General features: G+C 38.7%; 1 protein-coding gene and 1 long non-coding RNA gene across 3 annotated transcripts; one reads left to right on the forward strand and one right to left on the reverse strand.

Annotated features, from left to right (window-relative positions):
* Positions 1-1674: 1674 nt before the first annotated feature.
* LOC121906507 lies at positions 1675-12135 on the reverse strand. The gene is made up of 14 exons (XM_042425378.1): positions 11974-12135; positions 11179-11467; positions 9500-9605; positions 9271-9406; positions 8906-8952; positions 8310-8396; positions 8136-8219; positions 7962-8045; positions 7786-7862; positions 7610-7693; positions 7084-7135; positions 6474-6627; positions 4786-5094; positions 1675-1766 (listed from the first exon to the last, which is right to left on the reverse strand). Exons 2-14 carry the CDS (start codon positions 11457-11459, stop codon positions 1675-1677), a joined length of 1593 nt encoding a protein of 530 aa, XP_042281312.1. The 5' UTR covers positions 11460-11467; positions 11974-12135.
* A 473-nt stretch (positions 12136-12608) lies between these two features.
* On the forward strand, positions 12609-15123 carry LOC121906529. 2 transcript variants are annotated; one of them, XR_006098658.1, is made up of 4 exons: positions 12609-12698; positions 12942-13243; positions 13367-13650; positions 14792-15123. It is a non-coding gene; the product is annotated as an uncharacterized LOC121906529 (long non-coding RNA). The 2 variants fall into 2 exon arrangements; XR_006098657.1 differs by lacking the exon at positions 14792-15123 and having other exon boundaries at positions 13367-13729.
* Positions 15124-15150: the final 27 nt, after the last annotated feature.

Consider the following 15150-nt stretch of genomic DNA (forward strand, 5'->3'; position numbering starts at 1 on the left):
CCACAGCATGTGTGTTGTAAAAACAAAGACTTACAAAAATCATGTAATGTGTACTCTCGACTGAATCTTTATCTGAATAAAGCTCAGCTTCAGCATCCAACCTGCTGTCTGTGTTTTACTGCAAACCTTCATCTGAAAAATTAGCTTCATACATGACTAAATGGTTTTGGCAGATATGTTCGTCTGTGTCAGGTCTGAATTAGACACATAAACTTTATATAGTTAGCATCATTACTTTGTATGCTTTTCTAAACTCCACCCCAATTCTTTGATTAATTAATTCACAACATCATAACATCGATGAACATTCTGATGATCAATTATTGAAACTGTGTGATACAATCAAACTCTTTGATCAGGCTTCAGACACATTTTGGCCAATAGATTTTACACCAACTTTCATCATCTGTGTTTATCTTAAAAGTATGTTCAATATATGCTCAAAATGAACCACAGTTACTCTGAAGTATTTTTATATTTAATACGGCTGCACCATGATTCAATATTAAACTTGTGTATTGTGATGTATTGTGTCATATGAAGTTTTCATTTTATAAACTTCTGCTGCACAAATGAATGATTAAAAACAAAAACGTTTGTTACTCAAAGTTTTGATTTACACATTTAAAATGTTCTGTCAGATGTCACAGTGAAGCAGTCCAAGCAGCACTTTCTTCCCTCTGGACTACCACAAGGATATATGCCCCTTCTCTTCTCCATATAAACCTCCTCCCTCAGTCCAATTATGAGCTCACATGTTTTTTGTTGCCACTACTCTGCTGGTGACTCTTAGTTCTGTTCTGTTAACTGTTTTACTGTAGACTAGTGCAGTGCCGGTTCAAAATGTACCTGTTCGGAACCCGATGATTTCTCAATACATAGAGAGAGTTATGCCCGTCCCCTAAATGTCTCTCATGCAGACTATCGGTAGACGGTATAGTTTATTGACGCTCATTTAACACCTCACACGCAGAATATCTGAGCTGAAGTTGATCGGATGAACTGTAGTGCCCGTTCAAAACGTGCCTGAGAAATCCTGCACTATGTCTTGAACATACATACAATGTTCCCGTGTGTGAGGAACAAGAATAGTTTAACTCTCTAAACTTTTTCAATTCATTCTCTATGGTAGTTCTTATCACTACGGATGTAGTCCCACCTCCGACCACAACGTGGTACTGCCCTTATTTCCGTTCGTTGACTCCTCAGGCAGAAGAAGAAGCAAATTAACATTATTTATGAGGTATTTTTATATATTTCTCGAGAACCTCACATCCAAACAACTTCAGACATCCACACTGCACTTCCTCGTTTCCCCAGCAATCCACCCACCAGGTATGAAGTAGATCGGATGAATGGTTCTGGAGATATGCGATATGCGAGATATGCAGGTGGCCTTAAGGTGAAAGAAGCGAGCTTGTGACCGGCAGGTTGTTGGTTCAATCCTTGGACCATAGGGCCATCAGCCTCGATGCTCACAGGTGACCTGGCAGGCCTAGATGAAAAACAGCTTGTTTTTTTTGCCAAAGAGGAGCACCGAGATCCATTGAAAGGTTCCATCAACTCCTGGAGCTTGACGGTGAGGCCATCCACGCCATACACACTTTGCTCCAGACCATGCCTGAGAACGCAACATACCAGGCAGTCCATCTGACTGTGGTTTTTGCTGGTGAGCTAAGGCATGGCGGACAGCATCTCCTCCCTCTTACAATCTCTCTGTATCTCTATCTCAAAGCCCAGCCACTCAAACATTGTGAGCAGATTTCCTGGAAGACACACGGATATGTGTAAATACATGCAAATATGCTGCAGTATGTCCACACATGGAGCAGGGCTTGAATACTGTTTTCATTTGAAATTTCCAGAGTTAATCAAACTTATTTTCATCAATCATGATCCCCTCTTGCTTTCTGAGAGCCCTTTTGGGATCAGGGAAGTTGTAGTTGTTTATTATCAAGCAGATACCACAGTCTGAAACTGTACAGGGCGAAAGGTCCTCCGTTTAGTTGAAGTCTTGTCTTCTTGAGACGGCAACATTTGTAACATTTCACATTGCTGTAATCATCATAATGACTGAATCCTGGTATACTCTCACCTCAGGCAATAGCTGGAATTCTTCAGAAAAGAAAGAAAAAGTTTCTTCTTTATTCTTTCAAAACAAATGTTACACAGTGCTTCACAAGGCAATAAAAACAGAACCAATTAAATAAATGTAGAGGCAGTAAGAATAACTATTAAGACAGAACAGTGCTAAGGGAGATCAAGAACAAATACAATTATGGAATATTACAGAGATGAAACAAGGTGATAAAATCAAATAAAAACAATACAATAAAATCCAGTAAAAACTGGTAAAAACAAATAAAACAAAAACAAAGATGTGCACACATGAATACATACATACATACATACATACATAAATATCTACACAGAAACAGATATGCGTGTAGAGGTATACACACACACACACACATGCACCCCACATTGGTATATCACAAGAATGCCATCCTAAAAAAGTAGGTTTTTAAGTGTTTTTCAACATTGACACAGATGTCGACAGTCTGATGTCTATAGTAAGTGCATTCCAGAGTTTGTGGGCTCTGACAACAAAAGCCCGATCCCCTCTGGTCACAGAATTTGACCTGGGAACAATGAAATGTTCATTTGCAAAATCAGATATCTCCATTTTTAGTCATTTTCATAAATCATGTTTTTTTTGATTGTGCATTCCAGGTAATATCAGTCAGATTGCAATTGGGTTGTTTTGATTAAATAAAAATAATTCAACAAAATACAATTAACTTACAAAATTAAACTTTATTGAAAAAGTGTTTTTTTCTTTCGGCCAAATCATCCATCTTTTAAGATGGACTTTAAAGTTACACTGAAATTCGCTTTCAGACAGCACATCTCCAGCTCAACATAGTCGGTATATTGCATCACCTGACCTTAACACTGTGCGCTGATTCACTGAACAGATTTATCGGGTTCTGTTCAAGAACAACACCGGCGTTTAATGTTTTCTGCTGTAAATTATGAACTTGCAATGTTTTGACAATGGACGAAGAATGGTTTTGTGATAAAGTTAAGAATGTCCAATGTGTTAAGAATAACTCAGTGAGCCCTGCATCTGAATTTAAAAGGTCATTTGTCACTTTGAGGAGAGCTGCCTCTATGCTGTATGTAAAACGAAAGCCTGATTGGAATTTATCTAGAATTCATTTATTCAGAATTTTCATTTAAAAGAGTTCATCAACTGATTGAAATCTATTTTCTCAAAAATCTTTCATAAAAATGGCAATTTAGATATTAGGCCTATAGTTGGCTGGATAAACAGGGTCAAGGTTTGGTTTTTTAAGAGGGGTTTTACCACAGCACGTTTTAAACTGGACAGAAAGTTTCCAGTGACTAGAGAGCTATTAATAATAGAAACAATAGAGGGACCCACAGTATCAATAATCTCTGTGAGAAAACTAGTGCAGTGCCTGTTCAAAACGTGCCTGTTTGGAACGGGCTGATTGCTTGGCCTCCGGCCGCTACTTCAACACATAAAAAAATCAATACAGTTGATGTGAGGTGTGAATGAATATATACACCAACAACATGAAAGAAACTAAAATTCTATTATACACTGATGTTATAAATAATAAGTACTCTAATACAATGTTCATATAATAAATGTTCTTTTCTCATTTCAAGTAGCCTAAAATAAGGGCTGCATTTAAAAATAAAGCAATGTGCACCATAAAATAAAGTGGATCGATCATATTAGGCTCTTAGATCGTTCCTATTTTTTGTGCCTTCAGTTCAGATTTGAGTGGGTATGTTTGCTCCAAAGATTTGTGCTTTGTCTGAAGTGGTGCTTCACAATCGCCATGGTCTCAGAACATATGAGACAAACTGGTTTTGAACTGCCTGTGGAATGTACTGCCTTCATTTTACACACGTAACTACAGTCATCGTGTATTGGGCTCTGAGTGCTTACACAACGCAGAGAAGGATTGACGACACAATTGATAGTATTGAATAACACTGTTGTGTTATGAGGATGGTCTGCAACTAGATTTGCAAAGAAAGCCATTCTTGCATCCTTAATAGCTACTTGATATGAACACATTAAATATTTGAGATTGTCAAGAGATGACTGTAATTTATCAGATTTCCACTTTTGCTTGGCTTTTCAACATTGTCTTTTTTCATTGTGAGTGTGCTCATTAAGCCATGGACATGCATTTAGTTTGCATTTCTGAGGCTTAAGAGGTGCAGCAGAATTGAGAATGGTGGAACAATTTTTATTCCAGTGCGTAACCAAGTCATCAGTGTTACATAGAGTAGCTGTGGTGTAAACCTCGAGGCTGGATGCAAGAAAAGTCTCTGAAAACTGAGCTGTGTGAACAAGCAGTGAGTGAAATTTGAAATCAACAGTCTGGTGTCTTTCCTGTTCGGATGAATTCCATCTCTTCTGTACAAGTCAGTTCTGGTCCAGAATGCATCAAAATGGCCGATGAAACCAATATGGTAGCTGTACAGAAATTCATCAACCAATTATGAAGGCTGTAGTGGCCGCTAAATTTCTCACAACCTCCCCTTAGTGTGGGGATGGGCTCAGACACAATACAATACTTGCCCAGACTCTTAATAGTTGAGCATAGAGACTCAAAAACCTGTTGATGAATTGTTTTAATTTGATGTCATTAGTATCCACATGGACAATAACTGTGTGAGCAGAAGGATGTAAGTAAATAAGGGCAGGGATGTGTTCCATAATATCAAGAACTTTTGAGCCAGAGAAACAGTAAGTGGTGCCCTTAGGGATTTCCATAAGCCTAACAATGGAATCTCCAACAACTAGGAACTCTGGGTTCCCATCCTGACAGCTGCCATCGTAGATAGTTGGTTTGTATGGCGAGTGGTGCTGTGTGGGCTTACCGGCAGACAGTGGAGGTGTTGGCAACTGAGAGACCACAGGATCACAAAGACGCAGTGAGGCCCAGGCATGTTTGCGGGGCTTCCTCGGTGCACAGAGCGGATATTTCCATAATAAGTGTCCTGAGGGAGGGTGGCTTTTCCAGGTGAAACTTGTGTGGATAAAGACTGAGGAGAAATAAGGGCAGGAGTCACCTGGTTGATCCATGAGACCTGCAAGTGATCCAAAACCATCTTCTAATGGAAGGGGATCATCCGCCTCAGCGGATTAACACTGGGAAAGAGATCCATCTTCCTCCTTTCACCATTTTGAACTGCTTGGCTCTCCATACCACTCTTGCCCTCATCGTTTCCAGCCACATGCATAGCCATAGGCCTATGCGTGCCAGCCAGGGAGCTGGTGTTTTGGTTTAACAAGTGACCCTCTTAACTGGCAACTTTCTGCCGAATGAGTTATGGTCGCTTGTAGTGACGGCAGCTGTTGAAAACACTAACAGAACACTTAGGTGTCCTCCTAAAAGCCATATCAATTTTACTTTAATCAATACATAATTACCTGTGTTTAGTATCTACGCTAACCATTTACATAAGTTAAATTGTGCTCAGCAAGAAGGATTCGCCTCATAATGTTTCTTATAATGTGGGAAACAAAACGTAGCACCTAAGTCGGCAGTGCAGCTGTAGCCTATCTTGGGATTTTATACAGTTATTTTCAATTGGAAAGTGGCCCATATTCAACCAATTAACCTACTTGGTCATTGTGTACACACAATATGTTCAGTTGGTGGCTAAATATAGTGTAAACTGTGTGGTCACATGGCCAGTAGCCACCTGGTTTGTCCAGCCTACTGTCTGCTTAACTTGTGACTATCAGTGTGGATACTGCAATGAGATTTGGCATTTTACTCTCATTTACTCTCGACAAGCAAACATTTAAAAAGATTAATTTCAGAGAAATAAGTGAAGTAATGTGAATGGCTCTTATTGGTGACATCATTTAATTTACATAATGTAAGACAAAAAGGACCAGACAAATATATACTGTATTGAACATTAACTTTAAGAGAATTTAAGGCTTTTACAAGGACCCCCACAGGTTCTGTTTGTGTTTTCAACAGCTGTCGTCACTACAAGCATCCGTAATGCATTTAGCCTAAAGTCATCAATTAACACGGTCACTTGCTAAACCAAAACACCGGTTAATTCCAAATCGGCCATACAGGAATACAGCTCTTCCTGCTGTTCAGTAAGTTCTCTGATCAGACTTTCACTAGATTGGAGCTCAGTCTTTAGTTTTAAGAGCTCAGTTATTGAGGCCATGTTTATTGACAGTTGATCATGTGTGGAGTAAGGTTTATTTCAAGTCTCTGGAGTGAAGCCACAGTGGTAGTAGCTTGAGGGCATTACCTTGCCCGGGTATCCATGGTAGCATGTACAGGTGCAAAACAAAGTCAAACTGTCGGAAAAGTTATCCTGTAGTGTGATCCAATGGCTTGCTGTATAGTCGAGATATTTGGATTGATAATTGTGATTATCAACTCTCTTACTTTTCTCTGTGAGGTTTTCTCGTACGATTAAGACAGGAATAGTTTCAGTCTTTGTCTTCAGGCAGGCAGCAGCAGCAGGAAGTTTTTCTGAACCAGCTCGAGAAGCAGTGGTCCTCTTGGAGGGCTGGAGGTGTTTCCAGTTGCCTGACAGATGCTGGGGATGGAGAAAAAGAGTGACCAGAGAGGGGACTACCTGAGTGTGTACACACACACACAATTATTGGGATCATAATTCTCCGCAAAATGTTTAAAAATGTGTTCAGTGTGAGTGCGTTTACATGAGCATCAATGTTGCATTTTTATAGTATTACAATTTGAGATATTTTAATTATTACAATTTAAAAATTAAGATATGAAAATTCAAATACTGATCATTTGAAAAAAACACTCACTGTTACAAAATGATTGCTGTCATAAAAGAAAATCATAAAATACTTGTTTATCTATTTAAGACAGATATATACTATGACTTAGTCACTGAAGGTATTAAAAAAGAAATCTCAAGCAGCAACATTTTTCTAAACTGTGTAGCCAGTGTATTGGACCAAAAGCTCTCATGTTAACCAGATACAGAGATATGAGCAGGTAAACAGACAGAGTAGTACAGTACCTGGTATTTCCTGGTATGTATGAGTACTTTCAGCATATAAAGATGGAGGGACCTGATAAAAAAACAGAACAGAACAAACAGATTTTAGATTGGCTGTAGTAAAAAGAATAAAATATCAGTAATGTGATCATGAATGCAGGTTTGATTTGAAAAGTGGTGGGGACATAAATTTGGCAGGTGGTCTGGGGGTCCTGCCCCAGAAAATCTAGGATTTTTTCATTGCATTCCCTGCAATTCTACACAATATGGCTATATAATAGATTAAAAAAAACCAATGCCCATTTCCTTGGTATATTATTATTCACTATCAGCCAATGAATCTAAAATACATCAACAAAAGAGCAATATTTTTTATGATGCACATATATATGGTACATTATAAGTATACTATATAAACATTTAAATGTGTTATGACACCAACTACAAGAACCTATTATAATTTATTAATCATATTAATAATGTTTTATAAATATTTGAAGCAGGAATACACTCAGACAACACCAAAGCTCACAGTTGAAATGCTTACCTGGTCATCTCTTTCTCCTCTCTCTGTTGGGACCGGGCTCTCTCTCTCTGGCCTTCGCTGTCTGCCTCTATATGTCTCTGATGCCTGTATGGACAATCACTAATGACTACACTGTCACTGACAATCATATTGTGGCTCTATAAGATAACATTGTAGATCATAGTTGAAATGCTTACCTGGTCGTCTCTTTCTCCTCTCTCTGCCGGGACTGGGCTCTGTTGCTGTGTCTCTCTATGTCTACCTCTATATGTCTCTGATGCCTGTATGGACAATCGCTAATGACTACACTGTCACTGACAATCATATTGTGGCTCTATAAGATAACATTGTAGATCATAGTTAAAATGCTTACCTGGTCGTCTCTTTCTCCTCTCTCTGTTGGGACTGGGCTCTGTCCCTCTGACTCTCTCGGTCCTCCTAAATATGTCTCTGATGCCTGTATGGACAACCACTATGTAATACACGGTCATTGACAATCATATTATGACTGTATAACAACATCACAGCTCACAGTTGAAATGCTTACCTGGTCGTCTCTTTCTCCTCTCTCTGTTGGGACTGGGCTCTGTCCCTCTGACTCTCTCGGTCCTCCTAAATATGTCTCTGATGCCTGTATGGACAACCACTATGTAATACACTGTCATTGACAATCATATTATGACTGTATAACAACATCACAGCTCACAGTTGAATTGCTTACATGGTCATCTCTTTCTCCTCTCTCTGTTGGGACTGGGCTCTCTCTCTGTCTTCCTCTATCTCTCTCTGAGGCCACTCTGTTCATGTACTTAGAATGAGCGATGGGAGAAATTGGTTTAAAATAATGCTCAAATCACAAGGATCTGCTCTGTGAGGTAACATTACAGTTCGTAGTAGAGCTGGGCAATATATCGATATTATATCGATATCATAATATGAGACTAGATATCGTCTTAGATTTTGGATATCATAATATTATGATATGGCATAAATGTTGTCTTTTCCCATTACAGTAAAGTGATGTAACCAGACTGTTCTAGCTGTTCTTTGATTTACCTTTACCTACTTAGTCATTATATCCACATTACTAATGATTATTTAACAAAAATCTCATTGTGTTAATATTTTGTGAAAACACCAATAGGTAGTCAGGTCATTTAAGTAATCAGAAAAGTGGTAGGGACATATCCCCACTGTCCCTACCATAAATTACACCCATGAACACGACAAGTAACACAGAAGAAATGTGACAATAATGTCATGATAGAAATCTGGCATGCAACTCAGACGGATTCAAAGCAATATCAAAGAATATACCTGGTTTTGTTCAGGACCCTCTTGTGCTATAGGGCCGTTGAACCTCTCTGTAATTTAAAATGATAATAAAACAAAAGTTAAGTGATTTACGGACGAGTTAATCAGAAAATATTAAAATTGCATGGAACTGAAGTCTTAATTATACTCAGCAAGAAAGACAAAAACTATTAAAGAATTTTCGTATTCTACCCCAGTCCTTGCTTCCCTGACTTCAAGTCTGTGTGTGTGAGTGTGTGTGTGAGTGTACTGTACATCTTGCAGGCCCTGTCAGGTGATCACCACTCCCTGTCTGCACAGTTTTTAATCTCTGTTCCCGCTCTTCCTCCTTCAACCTGTTGGTTCAGTGTAAAGTTTCTGTAGCTTACCCTGCACTTCTTCAAACCGGTTGATCTTTTCCTTCAATATGGGACAGACAGACTCGATAATGCTCCTCAGTAAAGTTAGATTGGTACTGCTGAGTAGGTCCTTGTGCTCCATTTCCTGGAAGACTTCCAGTGTAGTCTGAACAATTAAGCAAATTACACTTAATCTTACCATAAGGCACTTAAAAAATAATATGGGTCTCAAACATTGAAATTTTGAAGAAGCACTCACAACATTTTCAGCCAGTTTTCTGCGCGGGAGCTGTTCTCTCAACAAGAACTTCACTTGTTTTAAGTCTTCATCAGTAATGTCCTCTGAAAGGTCATAAATCAGCTTCCTGGAATTACAGATAAATGCAATATAGATTTTCAGTGTTTCCAAAGGAGGTCTGATCCTGGACTGGACATAGATTAATTTACCCTACATTTAATGGTAAATGACTGCATTTATATTTTTTTTCTGTGAACTACATCATCTTTAATAACATGAAACATATGTGTGTGCTTAAAAATAGCTGCAAGCAGCAGTGAGCAGGGTTGAAGCACTTAGATGAACAACGTTTAATATCAATCTCTGTAGAAGTAGAAGAACAAGAACAAGGGAAAAAACAAAGTACTTGGTCTGCCTAAAATATTTGACAAGAAGCAAAATTCTTGATTTTATTTAAAATAATTCATTGTGTGTGATCGTCACTACATGCTGATGCTCTGTTGAGGTATACAAATCTACTTTTAGAAACATTTGATGTAGCTTATGACATTCAGTGAAGATGTGTTTTCACATGACTATGTTTGTACTGAATTTTTATTTCGTTGAGATCTGGAATGAATCCCATGTCTAGTAATTTATACACACATACTGCTACTATGAGATGTGTCAGAACTAATCCTGGAAAATGCAAAGATTCAGACGACTCTCAGGATGGCAAGAGCGGGTTTTCAACTCTTAACCTTTGCATTGAAAGAAAACCACCTTAACCTCTGAAACTACCTCTGAAAAATACCTAAGGACATGCCAAGAAGGTTTTGACAGGATGAATTATGAATTGAATAAAGTTCAATTTTTTGATTTTAATATATACTTTTTTATATCATTTTATACATATTGGATATTTGAGATTTGTCACTGGAGATTGGAAATTACAAAAGTAGCACAGGATATGGCATGTCAACTTTTAAACCACACAACTTCACAACAGAAGGATACCTTCATCTTGGTGCTGATTCATCCCCCTAGATCATGCAATCTGAATTTCGAACACGAATTCATGCAGTCTATAACAAGATATAAACTTTTCGCTTTTGTGGCTCCACCTAGAAGCTCGGACCTAGCATCCGAACATGAACGTTGTGAAATGAACTTAAGGACACAGGTCTAAAAATGTATAATTTCAAAATGGACTGACAAGTTGAAATTTCCTTGATAATTTAAGATTAATGAAGTCTGTAGATGATCCTGACAAGGGATGACTGGCCCAACAATTTTTGACAAGTTGTCAAAAATAGGATTTTGAGAAAACGGCGAAAAAGTTGCAAGATTAGACATTTTTAGAGCACAAGACCATTGGAGAAAATATGAAGATGAATTGAGAAATTAAAATGATGAAAGAATTTTGACTCCAGGCCAAGCTGTTTTAATTGTGAAAACATAAACATGATTATTACAGCGCCACCTTGAGGTCAATGAGTGTCATTATATGTGTCTGAGTAGAGGATGATATTTGAAACTCACCTGCCAATTTCGGTGACTTTTGGTCTTACGGTTTTTGCTGCATGAACACTTACATAAAAGCGAACACGGAGAAAAATAAGAAAGAAAGAATAATGAGAAGAAAAACAAAAGGGCTCCAGCAGCGAGCTTCGCTGCTTGGACCCCTAATAAAGTGAAACATTTGTGTGTGGGCAGCCCACCTGTAAGGAGAGATAAGCCTCCTGGTTGTAGATGCTTGGTCATTGAGACCGAGGTCACGGACCAGTTGGGTGCGTTGGATTGTCAGGAGAAGCTCGGTCAGCAGGTGTGGTTGCTCAGGTGATAGGTGGTTTCGATCCACCAGACAGGAGAAGAGGTCGCTGGCCAAATCCACTGAGGTTGGACGTCGGCCCAGGAGTTCAGTGCAAAGAAATGCTAAAGCTTTTACCTCGTCCAAACGCAGGGCATTGCTTATATCTAATAGCAGCTTCTGGAAATTCATTTCCTGTACTAAAAGTGAGATACAGATATTTATTTCTTTGTTCTTCACTTGTGAAAACCTTTTAGCTTGACAATTGTGAAGTAGATAATTCCTCTGTTCTCCCAGCCCTCCATAGCTCATTATATGTAAAAATTTGGTGACAATGATTGCAGACTATGTTAATAAAGCTGGACGACATTCTGTAGATGCTTGTGTTTCCCTTCCCTTAATCCCTTAACCGATTTGTTTACATGTAGCTGGTTTAATAATGGTTGGTGCTTCTATGTATGTGTGTGTGTGTGAAAGAGAGCATGTGGGCTACAATTGAAAAAATAATGTCATAAAAGGACAAAAATAAATCCTTATTGTATCTTGAACAGTAATCACAGCAGCAGGAGCTATATAACAGCCTGACCTGACATCACATGATCACTTCAACACACCAAAGCTGCCTCACAGTCACTGATTTTCTGCTTGATTCTGCAATTTCAACAGATTTTTCTACTTAAACCAAACTTGTGTTGTGCAATCCTACCTGTTTGGAGACGATCAAGTTTTCAGCAGGTCCGACCAAAGAGAATACTTGCTGTTAACTTCAACATACTTGATTTACTGTAAGCTACAGAGAACTGAAATGTGTTGTTTAATATCCCATATACGAACTTCACAGAGACTTTTCGGTTCATGTCAAAACAGGTCTACAGAGCAGGAAGTACAAAAATAAAGTAAAGGAGAAGGGTGTGATCTGAGAACCAGAGATTTGCATCAGAGACATCTACCTGTGTGACACACATGAAATTGAAAGTAAAGTAAAGGAGAACGTGCAACCTGTGATGAACCAGAGATTTGCATCAGAACTGTGTTACACACATGCCCTTACTGGGATGTCACTCAACAATGGGAATGTATCCTGACTGGAGGTGCGTGCAAATCTCCATTACCTATAACCTATAACCGTCACCTATATATTTTAATTTTGGCTTCAAATAAAAGACAGTTCACTTCCCAATACTAATTAATATTTTCATTAAGGGTGTTGTATTACCAAATTGATGATTGACGGGCTGAATCAAATACTGGGGAGATCAAGTATGGTTGTAACATGGCGAGAGTTGTAACTACTAATTCCACCAATCAGGGACAAGATAAGAGTCTTATGATCATTTCGGTGTTTACCCACTTCCTCCCTGATCCCACATGGTGGTTGTCAAGGCTGGACGCAGGCGCGTGCAGATTCTGTAGAGAAAAACAGACTTTGAGGTAAGGAAATAAATTTTTTGATCGAGACTATCATTTGTTTATTACTTATACTATGCAGATAAAATCATATGACTTATATTAGATTAAACTGTAGTTTCTCAGACAAAATGTGATGCATTTTCCCCTTGCTTATTTCAAACCACCATGCTAATACAGCTAGCTAAACAATGGTTGACAGGGGTGGGTTGTAACATCCCCTTACATACAACTAGGAACACTTTCTTGATTTGAATAATTTTACAGAATGCCTCGGCAGTGGAAAAGAAAGACTGACAGATGTGTGCCTGCCAATGTTTTTAAAAAGGCATCTGATGGAGTCACAAAGAAGGGCAAGTCAGTCAGATCTGTTGCGAAGGCAGATGGGATCTGCCATGTTACACTGAGCAGATACTGCGAGACACCGCAGAAGCTGAGAGACCAGGGGTCCATTGACCCTCTCAGTGAAGGTTACTAAAGCAGCAACAAAGTTTTCTCTGAGGTGCAGGAGGAAGTGTTGGCTGACTATTTGTTTCAGGCGGCAGACCTGTATTATAGACGGACTCCAAGTAAGCATATGACAAGTTAACCACTGGAGACCAGAGTAGAATTGAATACTACTGTAGGTGCCAGACAAATTGAAAAACTTTTTATGTCTATGTATTCAGGTTTCCTATTCCACTTTCTTTTAGGTCAGAAAGTTTGCATATCAACTGGTAGTACTATATAACGTCAAACACCACAAACATGGGATGAGAGGCTGATGGCAGGGTCTGACTGGTTCACATTCTTTATGAAGCGAAACCCAGCCTTACCACAAAGGTTTAACCACAAAAATGTGAAACGCTTCTTCAAGAGCCTTGGGCAGATCATTGAGAAAGACAACTTTGACGGCACTGACATATGGAATGTAGACAAAACTGGTGTAACAGTCCAGTCACCAGACCGTGTTGATGCATGTCACAGATTCAAGCAGGTGGGTGCGATGACATCAGGTGAGAGAGGTGTGCTTGTGTATATACGTACATAAACACACACACACACACACACACACACACACACACACATTGAAATTGTGTTTTATTAGACCTACATGTTCTTTACACAGTACATTTGTGGTAAAGTGTTCATTAAGTTTGCATTCAGTCACAGAGAGAGAGACATTGCTCTGGATTGTTCTTTTATTTCAATAAACTTCGGTAACACTTTATAATACAGCCTGCGTTTTACAGTGTAACTTCCCATCACTTACCATGTAATTTCCCGGAACCCTCGGTGTAACTTCCTCATATGAATCCGTACGTATAAAATACTTTCCGGTTCTTACTGGTACTTAAATGTAGGTACAGCGGAAGAAAACAAAACAACAACACTGCAATTTTTACATGATTTACAAGTGTGATACACAATAATATATTTAAAATGCTAGCATGCAGTTGTTGCCCCTCATAGCCTTCTCACATAGGATATCATTTCCTATGTTGAAAAATACTTCCCTTTAGAACTGCAACTGCTGAATGTTTTGTTATAGACCACATCAGTACACTCCTTGCATGCTGATCTTTTGCACATGTGACAATGAGCCATTGTCAAGAGCCATTTTTAAAGAACACTTGTTACGCAGTAATTCAAAAAATACTTTTTTCCTTCTACCTTTATTATCCACATCAAATATCTTAGGTTATATTTTCATTTGCTACATTTTGCATGTTACTGCCAATACACCGTAACACTGCAAGTTTAAGTACAGTACTGAAAGCCTGTTGTGCATTACTAGAATTTTTCTGTGTACAAACATTAATGAATGTTTTCCCTCTGAAACAATAAATATGTGTTAACCTTTTCCTTTATGGCACCTAAATTTGTGGTCAAAAGTATACTTAGGATAATACAGGTCATGACACTAATTGGGATATAACAACCAGAGGTTGTGAACATTCTTGTCTCTGGAGATATGGAGGATACACAAAGGGATTGTCAATTTTTTTTAGTTCATTTATAATTTCTCCATTGCAAATAAAATAAAGACCTTCCAGAACCCACCCTCTCCTTCACAGAAGAAACAGAACAGTTATACATAAATAATATCACTAATTTTAAACATTTCTCACACTCAGTCCAGTCCAAACAAAGAGGGAGAAAAGTCTGAAGGCCTCTGAAGGACCGGTGGAAAATGGCAGCTAGGGACACAGAGTCAGACCGCAAACAGAAACATAATCTGACAGTAACATTCCCAGCTGTCAGGATGTGTTCCCCCTGCTATGATGGATAAATCTGGGGACATCAGGGTGAAAATCACAGGACTTACCTTTTGTGGGGAAACAAGTCAGCAGTATGAATTTGACAGATGTGTGAGCTTCCTTTCATATTGAACACAGGGGGAACAGTACCTGACAGTAACATTCTCAGCTCCTCAGGATGTGTTTTCCCTGCTATGATGGAGGTGGTTTTAAGACAAAGATAACACCTAAAAACT

This window comes from Thunnus maccoyii, chromosome 11, assembly GCF_910596095.1.
Source record: "Thunnus maccoyii chromosome 11, fThuMac1.1, whole genome shotgun sequence".
NCBI lineage: Eukaryota > Metazoa > Chordata > Actinopteri > Scombriformes > Scombridae > Thunnus > Thunnus maccoyii.